The sequence below is a fragment of the Oreochromis aureus genome, linkage group 14 (assembly GCF_013358895.1).
Source record: "Oreochromis aureus strain Israel breed Guangdong linkage group 14, ZZ_aureus, whole genome shotgun sequence".
NCBI classification, from domain to species: Eukaryota; Metazoa; Chordata; class Actinopteri; order Cichliformes; family Cichlidae; genus Oreochromis; species Oreochromis aureus.
In genome coordinates, this window is record NC_052955.1 from 11031633 (window position 1) to 11053681 (window position 22049).

A 22049-nucleotide genomic window follows, 5' to 3' on the forward strand; every position below is an offset into this window, starting at 1 on the left:
GGTTATAAATCATTCACGTACTTCAAAAGAAAAAAAACTTTCTTTCTCTCTCTCTGATCCACACCACTAGGATTTACAGTAATTTCAGAGTGTCATTTGGACTGGAGAAATGTAGTTGGATGGCAATAAAGAGGGAAGATAGTCAGAACTGAGGAAATTGTTGCCTTCTTGGTACTTCTAGTACATTGCAGACACTGAGAAATCCCACAGGCAAATGGGAACCATGAAGACATCACTAGGAAAGCTGCAACCACCAAATACCCAGAGAGACTAAGGCCAGTCTTGAGGAGTCAGCTGAATGAAAAGAACAAGAAGAACAATCAACACCTATGTCCTGACAGTCATTCGATACCTTGCTGGGATAATCAGCTGGCCAAAGGAGGAAATAGGAGACAATGACATCAAGACAAGAAAGTTCATTACTGTGCAGGGTTTTACCCCAAATCCAGCACCCTGAGACTGTATGTTAAGTGGAAGAAAGAAGGCCAATGACTAGTCGGTGTTACTCAGGATGAAACAAAGATCCATGCACTTCAAGGAACCTGTTCATACAAGAACTTTTTTTATGCTTAAGTGCTAACATTGATACACATTTACACTCTTTTGGATGCATCGAAGAGCAATTTGGGGTTAGTATCTTGCCAAAGGGTATATGGCATGCAAAACTGAACCACCAACATACCGATTATCAGATGACCTGCTCTACCTCCTGAACTATAGCCACACATTGGCCGTTTCTCAATTCTCAAGTACGCGAGTACGTACTCGCGTTCTCGGTGAGTACGTACTCGCCGAGAACGCACGGGAGTACGTACCCGCCGAGAACACGAGCACGGACTCGCGATTTGTACAATTGGAACACCTGCGTACGTGATGATGTCACAGGTCCGGAGTTGTTACTGCCGTCCCCTCCTAATTTAACTGTGAGTAACATGTTATGAAGTTTAACTGTAATCACAGCCAAACCGGATTACTCAGGAACAAATAAAACACTGAAATAAACCAAACATTAACATTTAGAAGTGATCTAAGTGACTTATATATCATTTTTAACCTCAGTAGTGAAACCTCTATTAATAAAAATAGTGTACATGTACATATGTGTACATACCTTAATAAAAACAAGCAGGTGAGATGTTAGAACGCTTTTATTTCTATTTTAGTGGACACTCAATACTATAGACAGCTGCTGGGGTTTCTTTAACCTGAGTAGTGAGAAGACCATGCGAGGGGGGGTTGAAAACGATGTGCCGGGAGTCCACTGTTGAGTTTTGGACGAAATGCATTCTGGGATATTTAGCTGTACCAAGTCCACACCGATGCATGCTCGATAAAACGGGCAGAGCCAGAACACATCCGGGACTTTTTCACGTTCTCGGCTTGATGCGTACTTCGAATTGGAACAGTACTTGGTCTCCAACTGATGACGTATCACGAGTACACGAGAACGCAAGTACGCACAAGTACGCATATTGATAAACGCCCATTGTCTGGACCTTGTTTTCTGCATATTGATTAATGGAACTAAAAACAAGTAATTATACGTCCTCTTTTGACTGATGTGCCTGTAATTGGTTGACCTAGCCTCCTCCCCTTCTTGTGTAGAGATATCAAAGTGGTGATTATAAGGCATGTCTTATAGCTCACAAATACTACCAGCTGGCATTCAATCTAAAACAACCCATCATTGTGCAAGTGTTTGTTTTGTTTGTTTGTTTTTTTTTGCTTAAATAACAACACAGCTTCAAGCCCTTTTCCCTGAAATTGTTTCTTTTTTAAAATCTTTATTACATATATATATATATATATATATATATCTCACTGAGCCAACAACTGTTTAATAATTATAAGAAGCACTTTGATAAAGTCTGTGATTCACTGGTAGTGTTAAATGCTAGATTTTGAGATCAACTTACGGATGCAAAGCAGAGAAATAGCTGAAGGAAGAAAGATTCCAGGGGACAGCATGAGGAGGCTATATTCCTCTGGGTTAATTGTGCGGACCCGTCAGCACTAAATAAGGATGGTTAGAATGACTGGCTAACTGACAAATGGATGTACAAATCATCCAGATTACTTCTTGGTTATTAAAAAAAAAAAAAAACACGCGCAACTTGGATTTGGCAGGCTTCCACAGTTCCTCTCTCATTACGCCTGGCAGTCTCACACTCACGGCCATCCTTTACAATAACTCATCAGTTTAGTTTTCACAAGTTTCACGAGCTTAAGAGTTTAACACTGATTATAAACAACTCTTTTTGTAATGGCATGTAATTGTGATGAGCTGGTTGGTAAGACTGTTAAACCTAAATGAGTTTTGATTGATTGTCTGAAGAGGTGGCGTTTGACCTGCAGCTGTAGTGTAAATAGCTTTGGAGAGGTGCTGGTAAGCCGTCTAAATGCTGCGCACCTGTGATGATGGGTTCCTCGCTGGTGTTTTCACAGAGGGTAGTGACAGTATAAGATGAGTTGTCAGACAGAGCACAGCTGTTCACTTAATTACCTTCTAGTATGGGAAGGAGGTTAATGAAGCAGTTTTGCGATCAGAAATGAGAGACAGCCTGAATGTGCACAAAAGAAATTAGTTTTTGGCTGCTGGGAAAGCAACAGCAGTTTAAATTATTGATTGCAAAAAGTGAAACACTGAAGGCATAAAGATGAGAATTTAAAGGGGGTGGGGGAGGTTAGTGTGCTTATATTCCTGTATAGAGTCGCAGGAAGCAATGTAATGCATGCAATAGAGTACTGAGAAAGAATTGCCTTCTGAAAATTTATCATTCACTTGTTCTCTTCAAAGTTAGGCAAAGGCAGTAAACCCAATGGCTGGTATTTTGCAATCCTTAGAACTTGTAAAAATTGCTTAGATTTGTTTTGTAATCTCTTCATTGCAGTCACTATAGACTGCTTATGAAAGATGGATGTAGTCACTATAAAATGATCTATTAGTTAATGGTTCTGTTATTAAGTTTTGAGCTCAGTGTTTTCGCCTTTACAATGTTGGTGTTTGGAAACCATAAGTGTCTCGAGCGAGGGGTGGATCCACACAATCTCTTCTTAATGATTTGTGATTGATTAATCATTAAGTAATGACTCTGGGTAATCCTCTTTCTGACTTTCAGAATGACCAAGAATTTAGAAAATGTTAAATTTTGATTCATTATGACCTGAAACTGACTGACTTAATAAAGTCTTAATGGTTTACTGAGGCCAAAAAGCAAACGAGCACAAGAACTCAGACTTTTGAGCAACTTTTTGCAACCAGGGGAGTCGCCACCTGTTGGCAGTTAAAAAGACTGCAGGTTGAAGGGACTGAGGTTGATTTCACTTTTTAGACTCAAAAGTTCTGACCCTCCTCTTTTACTGTTTGTGCCTTGAATCCAGTGCCAAACTGTCTTAATACTGTGTCTTTCAATAGATCTTCTGCTCCTCTGATTGGGAAACATTTTGATTGTATAGCAGTATGTGAGAAGATGAAACTTGGTTATTGGTCCTGTGGTTCAAATGAAGACTTTTGCAGACGAGTTTGAGTTTCTCGGTCACTATCATTTTGGATTTTGTGGTTCCCTTGTCAGCCTTGAATCTCACCAGGTGTGCAGCATATTGTTTTGGCTGTGGCGTGCCTGCTGGAGTTGCTTGTGCTCTCTCAAGACAATAATTACAATTCCACTAGATGCACTTCAGTCTCCCAGAAGTGCTTTCCACTCACCAAAAAATACTGGAGCAAGTCTATTTTTGATGGAAGTTGAATTAAGCTGTAGAGAGGAGAAAGTTGGACAGACACCGCAACCGATTTGATTCTGTGGCTGCCTTGTGATTTACAATAGCAAATTAGCTTGGAGCTTCTTAGCCAGATCCATCCTGCCCTTTTGATGTCACAAACCAATGGGTGATCAGCCAGTTAATGGCAGCCCAGGCTCACCTGAAACTTGCTGAAGTCGCTGCTGAATCGGGGAATTACCTACAACCGTTACCTTTAACCGTTTAACCCTATGTGGCTCCATAGTGCAGTGGTTTACACATTTGCCAATCAATGTTCCCTCTAATTTTTCACGTGTCTGAGCGAACACAAACTCCCTGAGCGATCCCTTGGACCACTGTGAGCGACATCAGACGTGTGCACTGTGGTCACGCCAGCATCTAATCCATCCAAGTTACATGGTTTATTAAAATAATCAAATTACAGCATTTACATTTATGTTAGACTACTTTTAATTAACTGCTTTAGCCCACTTACAATGAAAATGTAAAAAAAAATCTAGTCATTGACCTGTGTAGTATGTTAACACTATTGGAAGTAAAAATAACTTGAACTCCAATTTTGAAAACACAACTTTCTTTCTTTTTAAAAAAAGCTCTGACTTGTATTATGAGTATGAGTCTGTGGTCTGGGAGAGAGTCCTGTAACTCTCTGTCTGCAAAATATAGTATATAATGACCAATGCTGGGCAATTAATTATATAGTTACTTCTTCAAAAAAGTAACTCAGTTTAGCAAACAACAAAGATTTTTGCAGCTATTTATTTTTTTTTTAAATGCAGCCAAGGCATTTTTAAATAAACATTTCAAACTATTTACAGAACAATCAGCTGTTCTGCATCAAATCTGATGCCACACAAATTATTTGTGCCACTCCAAAAATAATTTCTGTCCACTATGAGATAAAGGAGAACAACAGCCTGATACCTGCAGGCCTGACAACAGGAGATGTATCACTCCTGTAACACCTGTAACATTCAGTACTCGCCTCATTGTTCTGACACACACAACAAAACTACACTACACACTAACTACACAAGATTTGCGCTAAACGTTGCAAATCTCTCACATATCAAAACACCGCCGTCACTCCTAAAACTTCCCCCCCGTTTCTTAACAACTAGATGCCACGTTGCCATATCATTTTTTGATTGGTCGACATGGTACTTTTTTGGACAAATAGGAAAGGGAGAGGGGGGTGGAGTTTGTTTTTACTCACAGGTGGAGAGTGCTTTCGAGCCGTTTTTCTTATAAAACGCCGTTTTTACTGTTTATTCCCGCAGTAAATATAAACAACCATAGTATTGAGGAAGAAAACCAAACATTGCATTTTTATTTTATTTTTTTATCACAACTCTGGTTTTACGTGGCCTATCAACACAATTTAAAAACTGGTATAAAGTCCACACTTTTTCCGTCAATTGTTCCGTCTGACCTGCTCACATCTCCAATGGTTGTACACGTTGTCATTGACGTGGCTTCACTGCACATCAGCCACGCCGCTTTGCTAGCTAAAACACCGGTGTCGGCACATAAGGACGCTGTCATAGCCTGTCAACCACGTTGATTAGCTGCGTATATACGAATGTAAATCGCATTATTGGCTGGACTATGGGATAAGGTGGCATCATTCTAATCCCATACAGGAGCAGCCAGTCACTTACTGACTAACACTGCAAAACAGAATTGTTAAAGTTTTAATTTTAATTTCAATTCAGGTAAATTTTTTGTGTGCGCAACACAGATTTTCTGTGCGCAGAGATCGTGCCAGCAGTGCGCAATTGCGCACGTGCGCAGCTTAGAGGGAACATTGTTGCCAATAACTGAAGAAATATCTCCAGTTTGTTCCTGGGAGCTACCGGTGCTGTGGTGAACCCTGTGATTGGGGAACAGAAAGTAGCTTTCTCTCTTATCAATTGCTACCATGCAAAAGCTTTGATGTCCTCCTTTATAATTATACCTTTATTCTATCGAAATATTTAATTCAGTAATATAGAAATTCTAATGTAGTTATTTTACTGGTAAAACTATTTAATTTATAAGCTTGGAACTGATTGTATTTTTGCAGTCAGTTAAGGCTGCAACTAGCAGTAAAAATATTTTTTATTGTCAACCAATCTGCAACCTGTTTTTGATTAATTGGGTCATTATTTGTTTGTCCAAAAGCTCAATAGGCCCTTTTTGGCCAGACAGTAGAAAGAAATAGGGCCAAAATATACAACATAGAATTATTTTAAATGCATATATATGCACACAGGTTGAGTAACTGTAAGGACCAGACCAGAGACGGTTCACCCTCATTGTGCATATTCATGTCATTATGGGGTGAATAACCCTGGCTGCCCGGGTATCCACTTAAGATCTTTAATCACCTGCACTTCGTTGTGAGAACAGGACACACCTCTACTCATTAAAATGATGGATGGAGGCATGAGGGGATGTTCTCTCCTGTTCCAAATTTGTTCTTGTTTAGAAAGGTGCTTATTAAAGAACACCTGGGGGAATGAGGGGGGAAGGGATCTCCGAGAGCTGAGGTGGTGGAGGAGGTGGTTGAGGAGAGAATCACTTATTCTGAGGGTATAGCTGCAATTATATTGTTGCTAAGTAATACAAATATCTTTCACATTTTAATTTATATGTGTAAATGCTAAATGCCAGAACAAACTATGTTCTCTTATTTTTAAAGAAAAAAGTACAATTTTATTTAAAAAATTAAAAAAATGCAAAAAAAATCTACATATTCATAAATGGTAAAAAAATTATTCAAATTACTGCAATAGTAGATGCAAAATCCTGCTTTCAGCAGAGGCATCACTCTCTTGATGGTACAGCATGTTGAGGTGGGCAGCAGTACTCATTAGCTTGTAAAAACAGGACTTAATTCCAGTTCTTTGAGGTTCATGAGGGAGTACAAAGGGGAGGAATCATCTCTATTTCTTCATCACTGCTGTTTGAATAAGCCAGTCAGACAGTGCTTGACATTAAAGACTCCCATAGGCCAGGTTATTGCCTCTGTGAGAACAAGCAGTAGGCAGGTTAGATGTAATAAACTGGAACAAATGTATTTCCGTCTCCAATTAGGATAAGTCGCTGTCTAGAGTCCCTCTGTGGTGCCAGTGTCATTTCCTGATTCTTTTTATGGATATTTTGTTTTGTTACATCAGCAGCCACTCCATCACCGAGTGAGTGACGAAAAGGGATGAGTACTGTATTCACTCTCTTATGTAACCTCATTGAATTCTCCTTACACCTAATTGGCAGCAATCTAGGCCTGTCAAATTGAATATAATCCCTTCGCTGTTGGTTTTAGCTTCCCTCTATGGTTCCAAATGCCTTTACTGAATGACATGGCATGCTGATATTGTGAGTAATGGAGAACACTAATGGAATTGGCATTAGGTAATACATTTGAATAGCTACAGTACAGAAATGGCTATTTAGCGACTGAGCCAAGAATATTGATAGTTCCCTCCTTGATGGTGTTGTTGAAGTACATTGTATACTTTTGGTTGAGGTCAGCTCATATTAGTTCTCATTAAAAGTGTTTAATGTAGCTGATGCAATTACACTTGGGTTATTATGATCAATTATATTCATGGTAAATATATCATTAAAATAAATGTGCCTTTTATGAATAATTTATTATATCAGCAGAAATAGTTTTGTACACTTTGGACACATTATTGATTAATCAGTAATGGGAAATTAATAGAAACCCTGTTTATGTTTTTGAAAAGTGCTAAAAATGAATAGAACATCTCATTGCTTATGTTGTGCAATACTCTAGAAAATGCTCTGGAAATCCTAACAACTTTTTGAGGGGGTTGGCAGTGGGGGGTGTCAGCTGTATGCAGCTGAGAGATTAAAGTGGAAAGTGGATCATATTTTGCAGTGTCACAGGATTATTTTAGTTTCTTATTTTGAAAAGTTAAAATGTTGGCTATATCTTAGCAGCCTGCGAGTTATCCAGTATTTAGTAATGCTAAGTAAAACTGTAAAGAAACCCTTTAGTTTAACAGTAACTAAAGTAACTTAACCTTTCTAACTTGTCAGGAGCTGCACAATATTGTCACATAAGAGTGAAAAGTATTTTCCATCTAGGATCTAGTCAAGAAGGGTTGTCTCATTGTTTTGTGCATTATAGGAACAATATTGTGACATGACATTTTGATATGAGGCAAACACTTTGCAAATGATTTGATATAGCACAGACCTGTTACAGAATAAAAGTCTAAAACTGCCATTTAGATATTTGACCCAACAGTGACAAAATGCTTGCTGCAGACGTACTGAGAGTATCACAGTTTTTCAGTTCTTACTGCCAGCAGTAGCTCCTTTTGTGCCGTGATGAAAGATGTGTGCGCAGGTGGGCAGCTTATAAAAACTTTGTTCTGTGTGTTGGTACACAATACTGTTTCTTAGTTTGTTTCTTACTTGCAGACAAGAAAAAGGAGGCAGCTTCTTAGGAAAAGATAACAGAGGGCAATACATAGAAAGGAAAAAAAAAAAACTTTTGCTGAGGGGGCATAATTGCACATAATTGAGTCTATGGTGCGATCATCTGTGTCATATTGTGGGATTGTCTTTTTTTTTTCTCCCCACCTTGTAACTGTTTCGATATGAGTTGTACAAACTTTAGCTTTGTTTGGAGTTTTTCCAAAAACGCCAAACTAGGAGGCCTGGGAAAGCCTCAGGATCCCTGCAGGACTTGGAAAGTGTTCCTGGGAATAAATTTTGGATAAGCGGTAGAAATCTGATGGCTGGAAAGATTCTTCAGTAGGAGTGGGGTTGTGATTGAGTGCCAAAAACACCAAAGGAAAATGGATGTTGAGTCATAGAATAACAAATTGTTGGTCTTAACCTTTTTGTGGATTTGAGCTTAAAAAAAAAAAAAAAAAAGGGATATAGGCTTATCCTTTCAGAAAATACTGACAAATGACCAAAGGAACATTTATAATTTGAACTTTTTTTATTCATCTTTTTTTAAAGTTCTTTTTACTTTTTTGCTTTACGAAACAAATGTTTGCAGATGTCCTATGAATAAACAACAGCACCCTTTCTTCTTAAAAGAGGGCTCAATCAGCCCTTTAGTATCAAGAAAAGAGACTCTTCTTGTCCAATTACAACCTCTCCAGATTCCCAAAGTGACATTTTTCCTGTATTTGACATTCATTTAAGTGCATTCGGAGTCAGCATTACCATTTCAATTAATGTGCAATAGCTGAGTTTATGGTCAATGTGAAAAGGTATTTACATTGCAGCTATGACTCACATTAACTGTCGTTGTCATCACTTGCGTCAGAACTGGAGAGGAAGACAATCACAACATAAGGAGTCTCCTTTCAAGCACAGCCTTTGTAAACGGCAATCTTTACCTACATCATCATCATCATCATCATCATCATCATCAGGATTAACTAGACTCTTTTGTCATACCTGTTTTCCTCCAGTAAGACAAAAAGGTTAATAGATAGAATGGTTTAAAATAAAGTTTAGTGATTGTGCTTTTAAAACCAAAGTAAAACAAATAACAAACATTGATGACGACACAAAACATAACAGTGCATTACAAAAAAAAAAAAGGAAAAATCCCAAAGTGGCACTTTCTTGGGGAAGCTAAATAATATAGCAATTTACAACATGGATGGAATTGATAAAATAATTATATTTACTGGCATAATAAAATTAGAATTTGCAAAAAATAAAACAAGGAAGACAATTTTGAGGTACCACAATGGGTAAAACAAGAAGACATCATGTATACATGTATATTTACAGACAGTCCACCTCTCTTTGCTTGCAGCTAATTTATTACAGTAACATCTCACTGTATGGGCTTTCCAAAGTTCTTTTCAAGGCAAGCTGAGTCATGTCAATATCTGGAGTAAGATTTCACTCCATATTGCATTGGAATTAAACATAAATATACTACTGTGTATTTTGTTTTGAATGCACCATTTTTTTCTTCACTCTTTCCTTTTTTTTTCAATGGACATATAAAATGATAAGTTAGAAAAAAAAAAAACATTGGTCTGTTTTCCAGATGTAAAGAAACACTACTGATGTACAGTATGAGGGCAGCCAACATGATGGTGAAATACTAAGATATTTAAAACTGTAAGAGAAACAATGGTGCTCCATTCTTGGAAAAAAATCAGAACAGTCTGTCCTTTTCCTCCTTCTTCAGCTTTCTACCATCTGGAAAAACAAAAACATTTTGGTTAGCACACAGGTCAGCCAATATTGACTCACTGTAGATCTGTGTCTGTGAAGGCCAGTAAGGGACAATAGACTGAAATACATAAATGAGTGGACTTCAAACTCTGTGCACTTGTTGGTTGTAGTTATTCTGCGTTGCATTTTTTTTTTTCCCTCATACTATTACTCAGTGTTTCAATTTTTTACCTTTACAATGAATTTTTTTATATATATATTATATATATATATATATATATATATATATATATATATATATGTATATGATTCTGGTAACATTACATGTCTCCCTTCTAGTAAACACCAACATAGCTAATCTGTGACTCACTGCGCATCTGTATAATGCAACAACATACAGCAACATCTGTAAAATTTCTTTTTCTTGTCAGTGCCATTTTTAGACATTGTCCAAATGTCCTCTAACAATGGGGGACTTAAACATTTAAGTCATAAATTATTTTAAATACAAAATTATTGGCTGCTAGGGATTTTCATTCTTTGCAGTCAATGACTTATTAAAGTCTAGCGCCCACAGACATCACCAAAAGCTGTTTTGTTCAGCCAGGCCATCACTACAGGCACCTTCAGTTGCTGCTTTTTTGTGGGTCTCTCCGCTTTCAGTTTTGTCTTCACTAACTGAAAAGCATACTATATTCTTTCCCTTAAGAAACTCTTAAGTTGCTTTTGGAGTATGCTTTGGCTCATTACCAGTTTGGACTGTGAAGCGTTGTCTGATCAGTTTTGCAGCATTTGGCTGAACCTGAGCTGAGAGTATATCCCTGTACAGAATGAATCCAGCTACTTCTATCAGCAGTCGCATCACAAATAAACACTAGTGACCCAGTTTCATTGGCGGCTGTACGTACCCATTTTTGCTGTGTTTTTGATCAGGAACTATTCCAGTCCTACTAATTACTTTTCTTTTCACACCATTCTGGTACAAGATAATCTTGGTTTTATTTTTATCTATTTTTTTTTTCCATTTTGTTTTCTTTTTGTCCAGAAGAACTGTGCTCTTTTATGTGATATGTCTACCTCCTCAACACTAGCTAACTATTGTGCAGGGTTTTTTCTAACCAAGGAAAGAATTTTGTGATCATTCACTTCAAGCCTTTTGGTATTGCTGAGCTACCTAGTGCATTCCTTGTTTTTAAGAATGGCCCAAATATGGATTTGGCCACTAATACAATTTTTGCTTTCTCTCTCTCTGTTTGTTTGTTTTTTAGCCAGTGGTATCTTTCCCTCTTTTGCAAGATGATCTTTTTTTCCCTCAAGTTAAGATACCCAGTTATATTTGTCAGTCAATTGTCCAATTACTTTTCAGCCTCTGAAAATTGCCAAGCAACTAATGCAATACGTTTGGTAAAAATACCTTGATTTAAAATATAGAGCCGTTGAAATAAAGTTAGAGCCAACTTGAATTAAAGTTGGCTCTATACAGTCTGATGTTGTAGAGAGCCAAAAATTACAAAGATTATGTCATTGTCCAAAAACTGTATTCAATCTCTTGCCAAGATTAACAGATGCAAACATGGGACATTGTCTTTACTACAGTGTAGATGGCCATCATGTATATTTCAGAGAAGTAGAATTTAAGACTACCCTTTACCTCTATCTCTTCATCTCCTGGTTGGAAGGCTCCGGAGGTGTTGAGGCCCATATCTGCAGGGTTCCTTCGCCCTCCTTCTCCTCTCCGCCGGCCCCCTGAGCCCCGGGAGGACATGGAGCTAGAGGAGCTTGGGTCTCGGGGGCTGTTGACTGTAGGGAACTGTGGTCGGCTATACGGCATAATGTCCTCTGAACCTATAAACAGGGAACAATAGTTAAGAACCAAGGTGCTACCCATCAGACTGAAGAATTCTTTTATGCTGTAACTATTGTAGTACCTGCATGCTGGCGCGCTTTGTTGGTAGTGCTACTCTCATGTTTATTCCCTTTCCCTCCGTGAGCAGTCTTTTGTCTATCCTGAGCATCTTTGCGTTCAGATGAGCTGGTTCTGGGGTCCGAGTCCTCTCGGGCTCGATATCCCCCTGTTCCTCCTCTCTTGTCTCGAACTTCACCGGCTTTGGGGGAAATCACTCCCCGGCCCTCCAGAGCTACCTTGGAAGGGTGTGTAGGGGACTTGAGCACTGCTGGAGGGGGGATGGGTGGAGGTGGGAGATCTGAAAAATAAACACAGGAAGCAAAAGCACATTAAAAACAAAAAAACTCCACAAGAGTTTAGAAAATTGCAAAAGACTGGAGAACAAGATCTGTGTATTTATGAAACTTTAGTGTGTATCATCTGTCACTCACTTGTCTCACACCTGCAAGGTGATGCACAAACACAGCTGTGATGTGTGTACATACACCCAGAGCTGCAGACATAGCCATGCTGAACGGAAACTCCTCCGAACAGACAGTAAACAGAACAGATGACATTAGAGAGGCTGAATGTGCCAGAGAGTTATGAGATTTGAGCAAGAGAGGAGGGGAGTGTGACGGTCAGCAGCTGCCTCTCTGGCCTATTCGACTTCTTCTGTCGATGAATCAATGCTGCTTGTCCTTGAGCCATTATTCATATGAGACCAGCCAGTGAGCCGCCTGGCCTCTCGCACATCACACGGCTATCTAAACAAAACGCAGAGCAAAAAGCCTTGTCTGCTTGCGATCAATGGCATTTCATCTTCTAATCAGCTACCAACCTGGAGGATGGTTTTGTTGGCAGCCAGACCCATAATCCACATTGGATTAGAACGTTATTAAACATAGTGAGTGTCAGCTCTTACACTTAAGATCTCAGTGACTACCTCACAGACTTTAAGACAAAACTGGATTAGAAGAATCAAAGATTTTTCTTCTTCTTTTTTTTAAACACACAACAAGCTAATGGGGCTGGTGATGTCTTTGCTGTGTTGTCTTAGCAGTATAGTGAAGCTTCAATACACTTTCCTGATTATCCTCCACTCCCCTTGAATACAAAAGGGATGGTCAATATCATATAGCAGAGAGGCGTCTGCAGTTTTTTAATATCTGTCTTGCCTCCTGAGTTCTGCCTCAGTCAGAGTCCGATCAATGCCACAGTCTGTGAGCTATAGCTTGCTACAAGGGAGGAGCAGAGCGCCTTTTAGATTTACGAGGAAATATCGGCGAGAACAGAGCTCAGGTCTGAAACTGTCTCTGAGCTTGCCAAGGAGGATTAATCTGAGGGTCTGGTGGTTAATTAGGCAGACAAGGCTGAAGCATATCGGAAGGGAAAGGAAAGGGTTAAGTTCGGTGAGGAGGCAGACAAAGGCATCAGAGTCAAACATAATATGAATCATGGAGGGAATATAACTTGGGTGTTTCCACATCAACTGTGCAAACAAAAGAAATGACTAGGTCAAAAAAGGATAAGTAGTAGGGAAGTGAGGCTGTTGAGGTGCAGGGGTAGAGGTGTTGATTTTTTTTTTCTGGTTAGCGGTCTTAACCTAAAGAAATTAGGACACCTTAGGGATATATAAACAAATGACAGTTATGTGTTTGCCTCTGTAAATGTAATTTGTGCCAAGGAAACAGGGTTTGTGTTTCCTTTCTTTTAAATTTCATTAAATTATCTTTTTTACCTATCACCTCAGAAGCAGTATTCCAAACCACAGACAGGGTATGTAGGGTGGGAGGGTGGGTGGTTGGGGGCAGGGGAGGCAATAAACTCTAAATGAAAAACAATCCATTCAGATCAAATGTAATCAGCAGGAGGACTGATAGACAGACAGAACTGCAGAGCTGTCAGTACGCCCCCTCCTTGCTCAAACAAAGACGGAGCAGAGCAGGAGAGGAAAGGAGAGGAGAGTGGAGTGGGATGGAGAGATCACGCCAATGGGAGGGGCAGCGGATGGGGAGGAAGCCAGGATATAAGGATGATGGCAAGAGGCGGGTGGTTTGGAGGGGGTTGGGGGGGTTTCTGCAGTGATATAGCTGGTCTGGCTCCCAGTGAGCTGGATATTAAATCTCCCTGTCAAGTGCTTCCAACACTCAAGGACACCTGACACTAAGAGGAGAGCCAGCTCTGGGACAGCACATACTGTACACACAAGAGTGACAATGTGCACACTCTCACATACAGATAAAAAAAAAAAAAGATCTTTCCACAAGATCAAAGCAGAAAGGAAGTGGGGAAAGCAGGTTGTCCATTGGTAGGCTTCTGAGTTTTAAATGATGGTGCTATAAAATGTTAATTGCTCTTTCCCTTAACAAGGTTAAAGCTTTTCCTTCTCTGCGCAGCTGTTCCGGTATTTAGCCTCTTTTTGGTTTATGTTCCACCCCTACTGAGCTAGGTGATGCTTCAGTATGAGCCACAGCACCTTGATCCATTTCATTAGTGGCTAGAGTAGAGAGACATCCCAGTGTCAGCATCTCCAAGCTGGGCAGAGCCCCCGTGAGACAACCCCCCTCAATTTCTTTACGCCACGGCCCTGGCCTCCAGCCCACCACTCACCCGATCTGTTCAGCCCTGCCACAAATTAGGAGTGAAGCCACGTATGCATGTGCATAAACACATGAGAGAAGATGATTAAAATTCTGGCTTACAGCACACCCATACTCAGTCATTTACAGACACGCTGTCACAGATAACTGCACTTCTCCCTTCCATATCTTTACAGGAAATATAGGAGCAGCATTGATACAAACTGACCATCTGTGTACTTGTGGGATACAGCTAAACTGCTGCCACTTGTCTGTGTAAATAACGATAAGTGATAAAGAGACGGTGTGTGCCCGGATGGAGATGATAAACATTTAATTTTCTTGATAATTGATCATTTTTAGATGCTGCGTAACACACACACATACACCATAGGCTTTAAACAAAAAAAGGCCTGAAAGAAACATTCGTTAAAACCAGACTTGTAATTCTGGATCACTATTACTTGAACCTGAAATGTTTTTACTTAATTGGCAGAAAGGGTTTTTACTATTTTATCTTATTATATTTTTAGTTAGTAATCTACAATATCAAATGAGCCTGTTTTAAATATAACTAGATGTAATTAAAAGACGTGTACCTTCATTGAAAACTTCACGTCGCTGGTTCGCTGGATGACCTACAGGATGTTGTTTCTGCTTTTTAGGAGGCCTCCTGTGTACAGCGGCCATACTCATGTTACTGTCTGTAGACACCGGGCTGCCAGGACGGTGGCTTGATGGGTTTATTTGGTATTTTCGCGCTGACAAAAGAAACAGAACAATAGTTTTTTTCCCTCTTTTTCTTGGACAGGAAGAGAATAAAATTATTGCAGAAACATTTCCTATAAAAGTGGTCTACTTTACCCGAAGCTCCCCCAACGTCTTGGCCCTGTGAACTAGGGTACTTTGCCACCCTGAGGCCTGAATACTCTGCAGCTGCAGCTGCAGCAACCGCTTGAGCAAAGTCGGCGTCTGTGAAGAAGGATCCATCTGATGAGCTGACTGCACTGGATCTCCCCGAAGAGACATTATCCTCTTCGGAAGCTGACCCCCATCCGTTGATCATGGAGCCCGTCACTGAGCTCTCCAGGTCCCCCATGCTGGATGCAGGCGTCTGTTCTAGCCCTCGTAGTAGCAACCTCCGCGGATGCATCTGGGGATGGTGAGGGTTTGTGTGGGGGTGGGTGTGGTGGTAGTGCATCTTAGCCACTTCTGCATCCGTCTCATCGCCGTCCTCCTCTTCCTCCAGTATGTCCTCCTCCTCCATACCATCCGTGTCCAAGGCTAACGGGGTGTTGATATACCCATATGTGTGTGAAGGAGACATGGGCCTGGGAGGGGGTGGGGGGCTCACAGCATGGCGCCTATAAAAAGTGAGAAAAAACTCATATCAGTATCCCATAAACTGTAGAGATTTTTGCATCATTAAATCATAGTTACCCAGTTATGGAAAAAACAACTTAATCGTCCCATGTTTTAGCCAATTGACTACAAATGAGGTGCTTTACTGTTGATGATGTTGATGATCTTCTTATGTCACATTAGAAGTTAAGTTTTGATCACCCCAATGATGTGAATTTGCTAATTTATTTTAAAATGGCTTCTCTGTGGAAGATGAACTTGAAATTCATTATGGCTTTTTTCCCCCCTTCAGGCACAATAACAGGGATGAGTTTTCCAAAACAGTTCTATCTCACAGCTGGATTTCTGCACAATTATAATCACTGACAAAAATACATTTGACTAAATTTACGCTGATGTGCTACCTATTTGAAACACTTTTTTTAAAGAAAAACCCTAATGTTCTACTGCTTGAATCCTCGTACTATACGGAAATGAACTGCAACAAATGACTCCCAAGAAGGTAAGAAATCAGTCTAAAACCTAAGATATGCTTTTGAAAAATGGCCAACGGTGCACACAATATACAGACGATATACATGGAGTTTAATGGGCTCAATCAGGAAAACAGCCATGAATTTCAAATGCAAAGTAAATCATGTTTCTTTATGAGGCTTTAGAGAATAGATACATTTGTTGAGGATTTTTTTTCTTTACAGCGGCTGAGTGCTCTTCTTCTGCTACTTTGTTCTTGCAGACAGCTTGACATCATGCTGCTGTACCTGCGTTCATGGCTGTCTGGGGCATCCTGGAGCATCGGCTGCATCTCCTCCTGGGGTGAGGGGGTGAGAGTGGCTGTGGACTGGTGACTGTAAGACACGGCAGCAGGGGAAGAAGCTGCCCCACGGATGGGAGGAGTGGGCCCCCTCTCCATCTCTTCTTCCTCCTCCAGCTCATCAGGCTGCAGGTACATGTGAGAGGGGGGCATGGGGCACTGCATGTCTGGATCACAGCTGCCAGCAGAGAGAAACAAGCCTCATTACCTTCATATCATTCAGCAAAAACATGAATGTTTTTTGTTTTTTTTTTTATATTGAGGCCAGAAAACATCCTCTAAATATTCATGTCAGCCTTCTATCAGGGTCTGACATGAACCTAGCACTAATGGACAGAAAATGCTCGGGGCAATTGTTTGGAATGAATGTGGAGAAAAGGCAGCAGCAATGAACTAGTATTTAAATATACTGTCAGATCAGATGTCCATTTAGACATGTCCCACCTTTCTTCCATCGGTAGAGAGTATTCCTCTGTGTTCCGAGATGGGGGTGGGTTTGCAGGAGGAGGGGGCAGAAGGTCAGCCCAATTCATTGTGCTTTGTTTGGGTACTTTGGGGGTGCGCACTCCCTTCTTTTGACCCTGACTCCCTGTTCACAAAAGGGAAAACGATCATTCACAGGACCGCTACAGATACACATACTCTCTGTCTCTAAAAATCACATCAATTATTAATGCTGGAGAAATCACAAGGTAACAAAGATACTGACAGCAGAGAAAATTGACATTAATAAGGCTGACTGACAAGAAAACGATAATTTTACACGTGAGAGTGAAAAGGCTAATGCAACTCTCCAATTTATGTAAGTATGCCCATACTGCTCAGAAATTAAATGAGGGGAAATACTATAAAACAGCTATTTCCCTGAAGGGGTATAACCCAGTATGAAGAGAAAAGGTAGAAGGAAAACAGCAGAAAAGGGTCCAATTAATAGAAAACTATTAAAATTGTGAACCAATGAGCTGTGATGTGCAGGCAGCACTAAAGGCTGCTCCTTAATGGCTTGAACTTCAAACGCAATATCAGAATGGATACATGGCATTAAGGTGGCAGTGTTGCATGCCGTCTGCAATGTGTTATCATTTGTCCTTGTCCAAAGACAGACATTGAGGCCATGATGAAATTAGGCTGCTCCATACTGGAATTAAAGTAAAGCCAATTAACGGAAGTAATGCAAAATAAGCAAGGACAAACACAGAAATAAAAAGTACAAAGCAGAATAATGAACACAAAATAATTTGAAGATGCATTTCCTTTTATCTAATTTGCCTTAAACATCCTTGGATGATGTTGCATAAAGAAAGCAAAAAACAATGGAAACATGCTCTCATGCCTTTGTTTGAAAGTATTGTTGGAACTTGTGTTTTATTCACCGTATTTCCACACTGAAGGCTTTGCTTCGAGATGGGCTAACATGCAAATTAATCAAATTACAATTGAAAGCATATTTTATTAGTGTCTCAAAGTGATTCAAAGCCTTTGAGAAAACTGGGATTTTAAAATGGAGCTTGAGGGTATATGTGATTATAGAATTCATAGTAATAATTAGCTGGAAAAATAATATTTTGCCTTTTTTTTTTTCTTCCTGCGAACATCGAATGAGAGTCTATGTGTTGATTTGTATAACTGCCGACTGTCCGACCTGAAAAAACTCCTGTCCTTGATCCTCTAACCATCTTACCGGAGGTACTACTGCTGCCCCGGTCAGAGCTGTTGTAGGAGCCCCCAGTGTGGCTGTCATGAGTCTGGCTGTAGGGAATGGTGGCTGGCATAGGGCTGTCACCTCCTCTGTAGCGATCTGGTGGTGAGGATAGTGTAGGATATAGTTATCGCAGGGAGGCAGGCACACAGGGACACCACAAAGACGACTACTTTGTACTAAAAAAGATCACCACTTTACATTAGAAATGTTAAACAATATATGGAGTGAAATGAGATTACACCGAGAACTATGTATTTTAGCTACACATGAGGCATGCAGGTCATGCTTTCATATTCATTCTCATGTGAGTATGTGAACACATGCAACAGCTGCACTGAAATCTTAAAACTATCACACCAGCTGTGGTTCCTTTCTGCAGGTACGACCAGGTGATGATAGCTTCATTCAAAGCATCTTTAAAGATCTTTGAGTTATCTTAATCTTTCCTTTAGAAATCTGACACCAAGGACCAACTCTCACACCTGCTTTCGTTATAAAAAGAGACACCCCAGACACCAAAAGATGACAGCAATTCAAGCCTGGCCCTCATTTAGCAGTAAAGATATTCTACTTGATTGCGTGGAGAGGTTGCATGAATGCCATACAGACAGGCAGAAAGACAGTGATGGTGCTTTTGTTGAATGAAAAGGACTGAGACAGAGCCAAGGGATACATGAGCATGAAACTCTCCTACAGGCATCCAGAGTGGGGCGAAACAGCCAGGAGAAGAGAGAAGTGAGGGAAAAATCAAGTGGAAGAAGATCATGGCTTGGAGTTGCCCTCTCTAAAGATGGCTGCTGGCTTTTCCACACACTCACCCTTGTTCAGCTTGTTTTGCTCCATGATGTTGTACTGCAGCTGGGAGCTTATTTCCTGTTTCTGCTGCTGGACTGAGGGGGGCTTCCAGCAGTGTTTCTCATTCACCTCTCCTCCACCCACGAGTCCACCTCCACTGCCTCCAGTCCCTCTGTCTGAGTTCATGTTGTTTCCCATAATGGAGGACTGGATGAGCTGAGTGGTGGCATAAGGTGTCGGCTGGCCCCCTGGACCTACAAAGCGGCCATCTTTAAGGTTTGGGCTGTTGAAGGTCTTCATCTCATTGATCTTGTTGGACAGGTCTACATCTCCATAGACTCCTGACTCAGGCACCATGAGGTTGGTCTGCTTGTTTTCCATCTGGTTGTTATAATTGGCGATACAGTCGGCTGAAGAACATGAGGAGGGCATTTAGTCAGTCTTTTCTACTGCTGATCAGCTTAGCAGCAGTATGCCAGATTGGCAAAAGATTTCAAACAATAAGGCATCATTTCATCTACTGTCGAGCTGAAAAAATTTAAGAAAAGCGACACATTTTTCATCTCAAGCTTTTTGAATAATCCCCACCTACCAGAGAGACATTTCTACTTATGCTTTAAGTTTCAGTTTTGTTTGCAAAAATGATGATCTGCTCTAGGTGACTGACACAGGTTATGTTACCCCCTTCTCAGTTTCACCAATGACTCAGTGTAGGTGTCATCTGTTTTCTTTTTCTTCTGATGGTTGGGAGCGTCTTTGCTCATTGAGAGGGACGGAGACATGTCTGTATCAAAGACCTGGAAAGAGGCGTGCAGTAAAAGCACAGCTTCACTGACAGATCCAATTTTCCCTGGCTCATAAAATATTCAAATCCTCCAGCAGATCTGAGAGCCAGCCTTGCGGTAAATACCAAGGATGGCCATAGGTGCGCGCAGCTCGTGCCACGTAACTCATGTTTCAGCTGCATGGAAAAGCTCAAACACTTCAAAGGTTGATGTGTGAAAGCGCCCCTATGGCTGAGATAAAGGGACATTAACTCGTATTTCTTTGCTCTGTCACCTAGTCAGTGATCCTCTTAATGTTCAGAATTTAGGTTTGGCACACACACAAAGCATGCATCTGGCAAGCTCCTTAGTGTCATACAGCAGGGTGTCATGCGAGTGAGGGCTGCCTCTAGCCTGTTATTCCCTGTTAAACATCTCAGACCATGTTAAGGTAGAGTTAAACACTTCAACCTCAGAGGGGTGATTAGCGCAAAGAAAAACTCAACTTGACTATAGTCTACAAAATGAATTATTAATCCTCAATGGAAAGGTTTGAAGTCAGGAGAAACTATTTAGTGGCTGGATGGATATTGGATTGAACAGCTGGACAGGAATTATGTGCTGCCCTTAAAGGCATAGTCCCAAAGTGCATAATTTAGAACATAAAGCATTTCATTGCAATCCAAGTTCCAGAGGATAGAGGTTTTTTGGTCATGGCTGTTAATTATTAATATTACGTCCTACATCATACTCTGTGTGTGTGGTTTGGCAGCAATGCATAAGATTCTGAGGCCAAATATGCTTCCCTTTGTTGATAACTGTACTAGTGCTAAATAAACTAGAGGCCACCTGGTGGTGTTCTCTTTTTCCCCCTCACCCTACTTATCTTATCCATGCTTTGTATTTCTGCCAGTACATCTCACTGTATCATTTAACATACACTTATTCTTCATCACTACTTTTTCTCTCTTTCCATCTGCATTTCCAGGTACACCCTTCTCCCTCTATCATTCTCTTTTTCTCTGCTTCTGGCCATCGTCTGCAGTCCAGCCTTGACCCCTTCGCCCGCTGCACATTTCTTAAATAACTGAGCACTTAGGGGAAATTACATTACCGGGTATAACAACTGTATGGAAATCAGCAGAGCAATTTGATTAGCAACAGAGTAGAGCTATGAGCCCTGCTCAGTGTGTTCCTTTTATTTCCTGCCTAAAACAGCTCTACTTTAACCTCAGATAAATCAAACACACAAGCGCACAGCCTCTCTTAATCCTAATATTTCTCTAGGTTTTTCTTGTGGAGACCTACAGAAGGGAGCGATACACAGAATAACTCTCCAGGGAGCTAACCTAGATATCAGATTTTACTTCCTTTTGCACTGCAGATTCCCCCAGCTCCCTACATTTCTTATCTCTACAGTTATTTTGTCAAATGATTGCATTGTTGGCTTCGAGAGGAGGGTTTATTTTGGTTGTTGACTACATACGGCACTGACAAAACATGCATACCTGGTCGGCTGTATGTTGCCAAGTTGCTGTCGCTGTTGCCATTGCCAGCAGTGCAGCAGTTGATGCTGCAGTCATTGTGGTTGGAACATGAGTTGGGCCATGTGTCAGCCAGCCAGGGTTGAGTGGCAGAGTCCCCAATGTTTAGTAAACCCGGCCTGTGGACAAAAAAAGGAGGAGGAAAAAAACAAAAAGGGCACCAAATGGTTAACAATAGTAAGAAACCAAGCCAATGCCACAGTGACATTTATGTGAATGAACTGCAACACCCACAATAACATAATATTTGAAAGAGAAGATTATGTGAGTTTATTTATCCAGCTGAGAAGGGGAAAAGTAGAAATCCGGCTTTAGCACTTTTTGCCTTTTGGCCACACACGGGCGCAGGGAGCACATTAGAAAAAAGCCCAGCTAAATAGATTGTGTGTGCTTGGCTTGGCCATAGCCGATGACACTTTCCCTGAGCCCTCGTGAGCATTAGCGATCCGCCTGGATTAGACAGCTAGATAAAATTCTCTCCCAATGCTGCGAAATCCACGTCCTGAACAGGCAGTGAACCACAAATACTCACCGAGTAGATTCCACAGTGTCACACAATATCTCTATCACTGGAAAGTGTTTTTTTAAGCTGTACACAAGGAGAACAGACTTGAGCAACGGAAGAAAAATGCATCCTTATCATTGTTTTGCCATCCATCTCTGTCTTGTCT

The 22049-nt window shown here is 40.6% G+C and overlaps 1 protein-coding gene and 1 long non-coding RNA gene across 5 annotated transcripts in view; one reads left to right on the top strand and one right to left on the bottom strand.

The window, feature by feature from the left end:
- The window catches only part of LOC120432779, a 62239-nt gene that overhangs the window by 17080 nt on the left and 23110 nt on the right, over nucleotides 1–22049 (top strand). For both annotated transcript variants that reach the window (XR_005608095.1, XR_005608096.1), the window contains exon 2: nucleotides 16496–16705. This is a non-coding gene — a long non-coding RNA (uncharacterized LOC120432779). The remainder of the gene's footprint in view (nucleotides 1–16495; nucleotides 16706–22049) is intronic.
- Nucleotides 9792–22049, bottom strand: part of robo1 (roundabout, axon guidance receptor, homolog 1 (Drosophila)) — a 195432-nt gene continuing 183174 nt past the window's right edge. For all 3 annotated transcript variants that reach the window (XM_039597947.1, XM_039597946.1, XM_031759446.2), the window contains exons 21-30: nucleotides 21343–21497; nucleotides 19094–19480; nucleotides 18255–18371; nucleotides 17018–17162; nucleotides 16521–16751; nucleotides 15262–15761; nucleotides 14997–15158; nucleotides 11859–12134; nucleotides 11582–11775; nucleotides 9792–9954 (exon numbers count right to left, since the gene is read on the bottom strand). In XM_039597947.1, the coding sequence (XP_039453881.1) occupies nucleotides 9940–9954; nucleotides 11582–11775; nucleotides 11859–12134; nucleotides 14997–15158; nucleotides 15262–15761; nucleotides 16521–16751; nucleotides 17018–17162; nucleotides 18255–18371; nucleotides 19094–19480; nucleotides 21343–21497 (2182 nt within the window). In that variant the 3' untranslated portion in view covers nucleotides 9792–9939. The remainder of the gene's footprint in view (nucleotides 9955–11581; nucleotides 11776–11858; nucleotides 12135–14996; nucleotides 15159–15261; nucleotides 15762–16520; nucleotides 16752–17017; nucleotides 17163–18254; nucleotides 18372–19093; nucleotides 19481–21342; nucleotides 21498–22049) is intronic.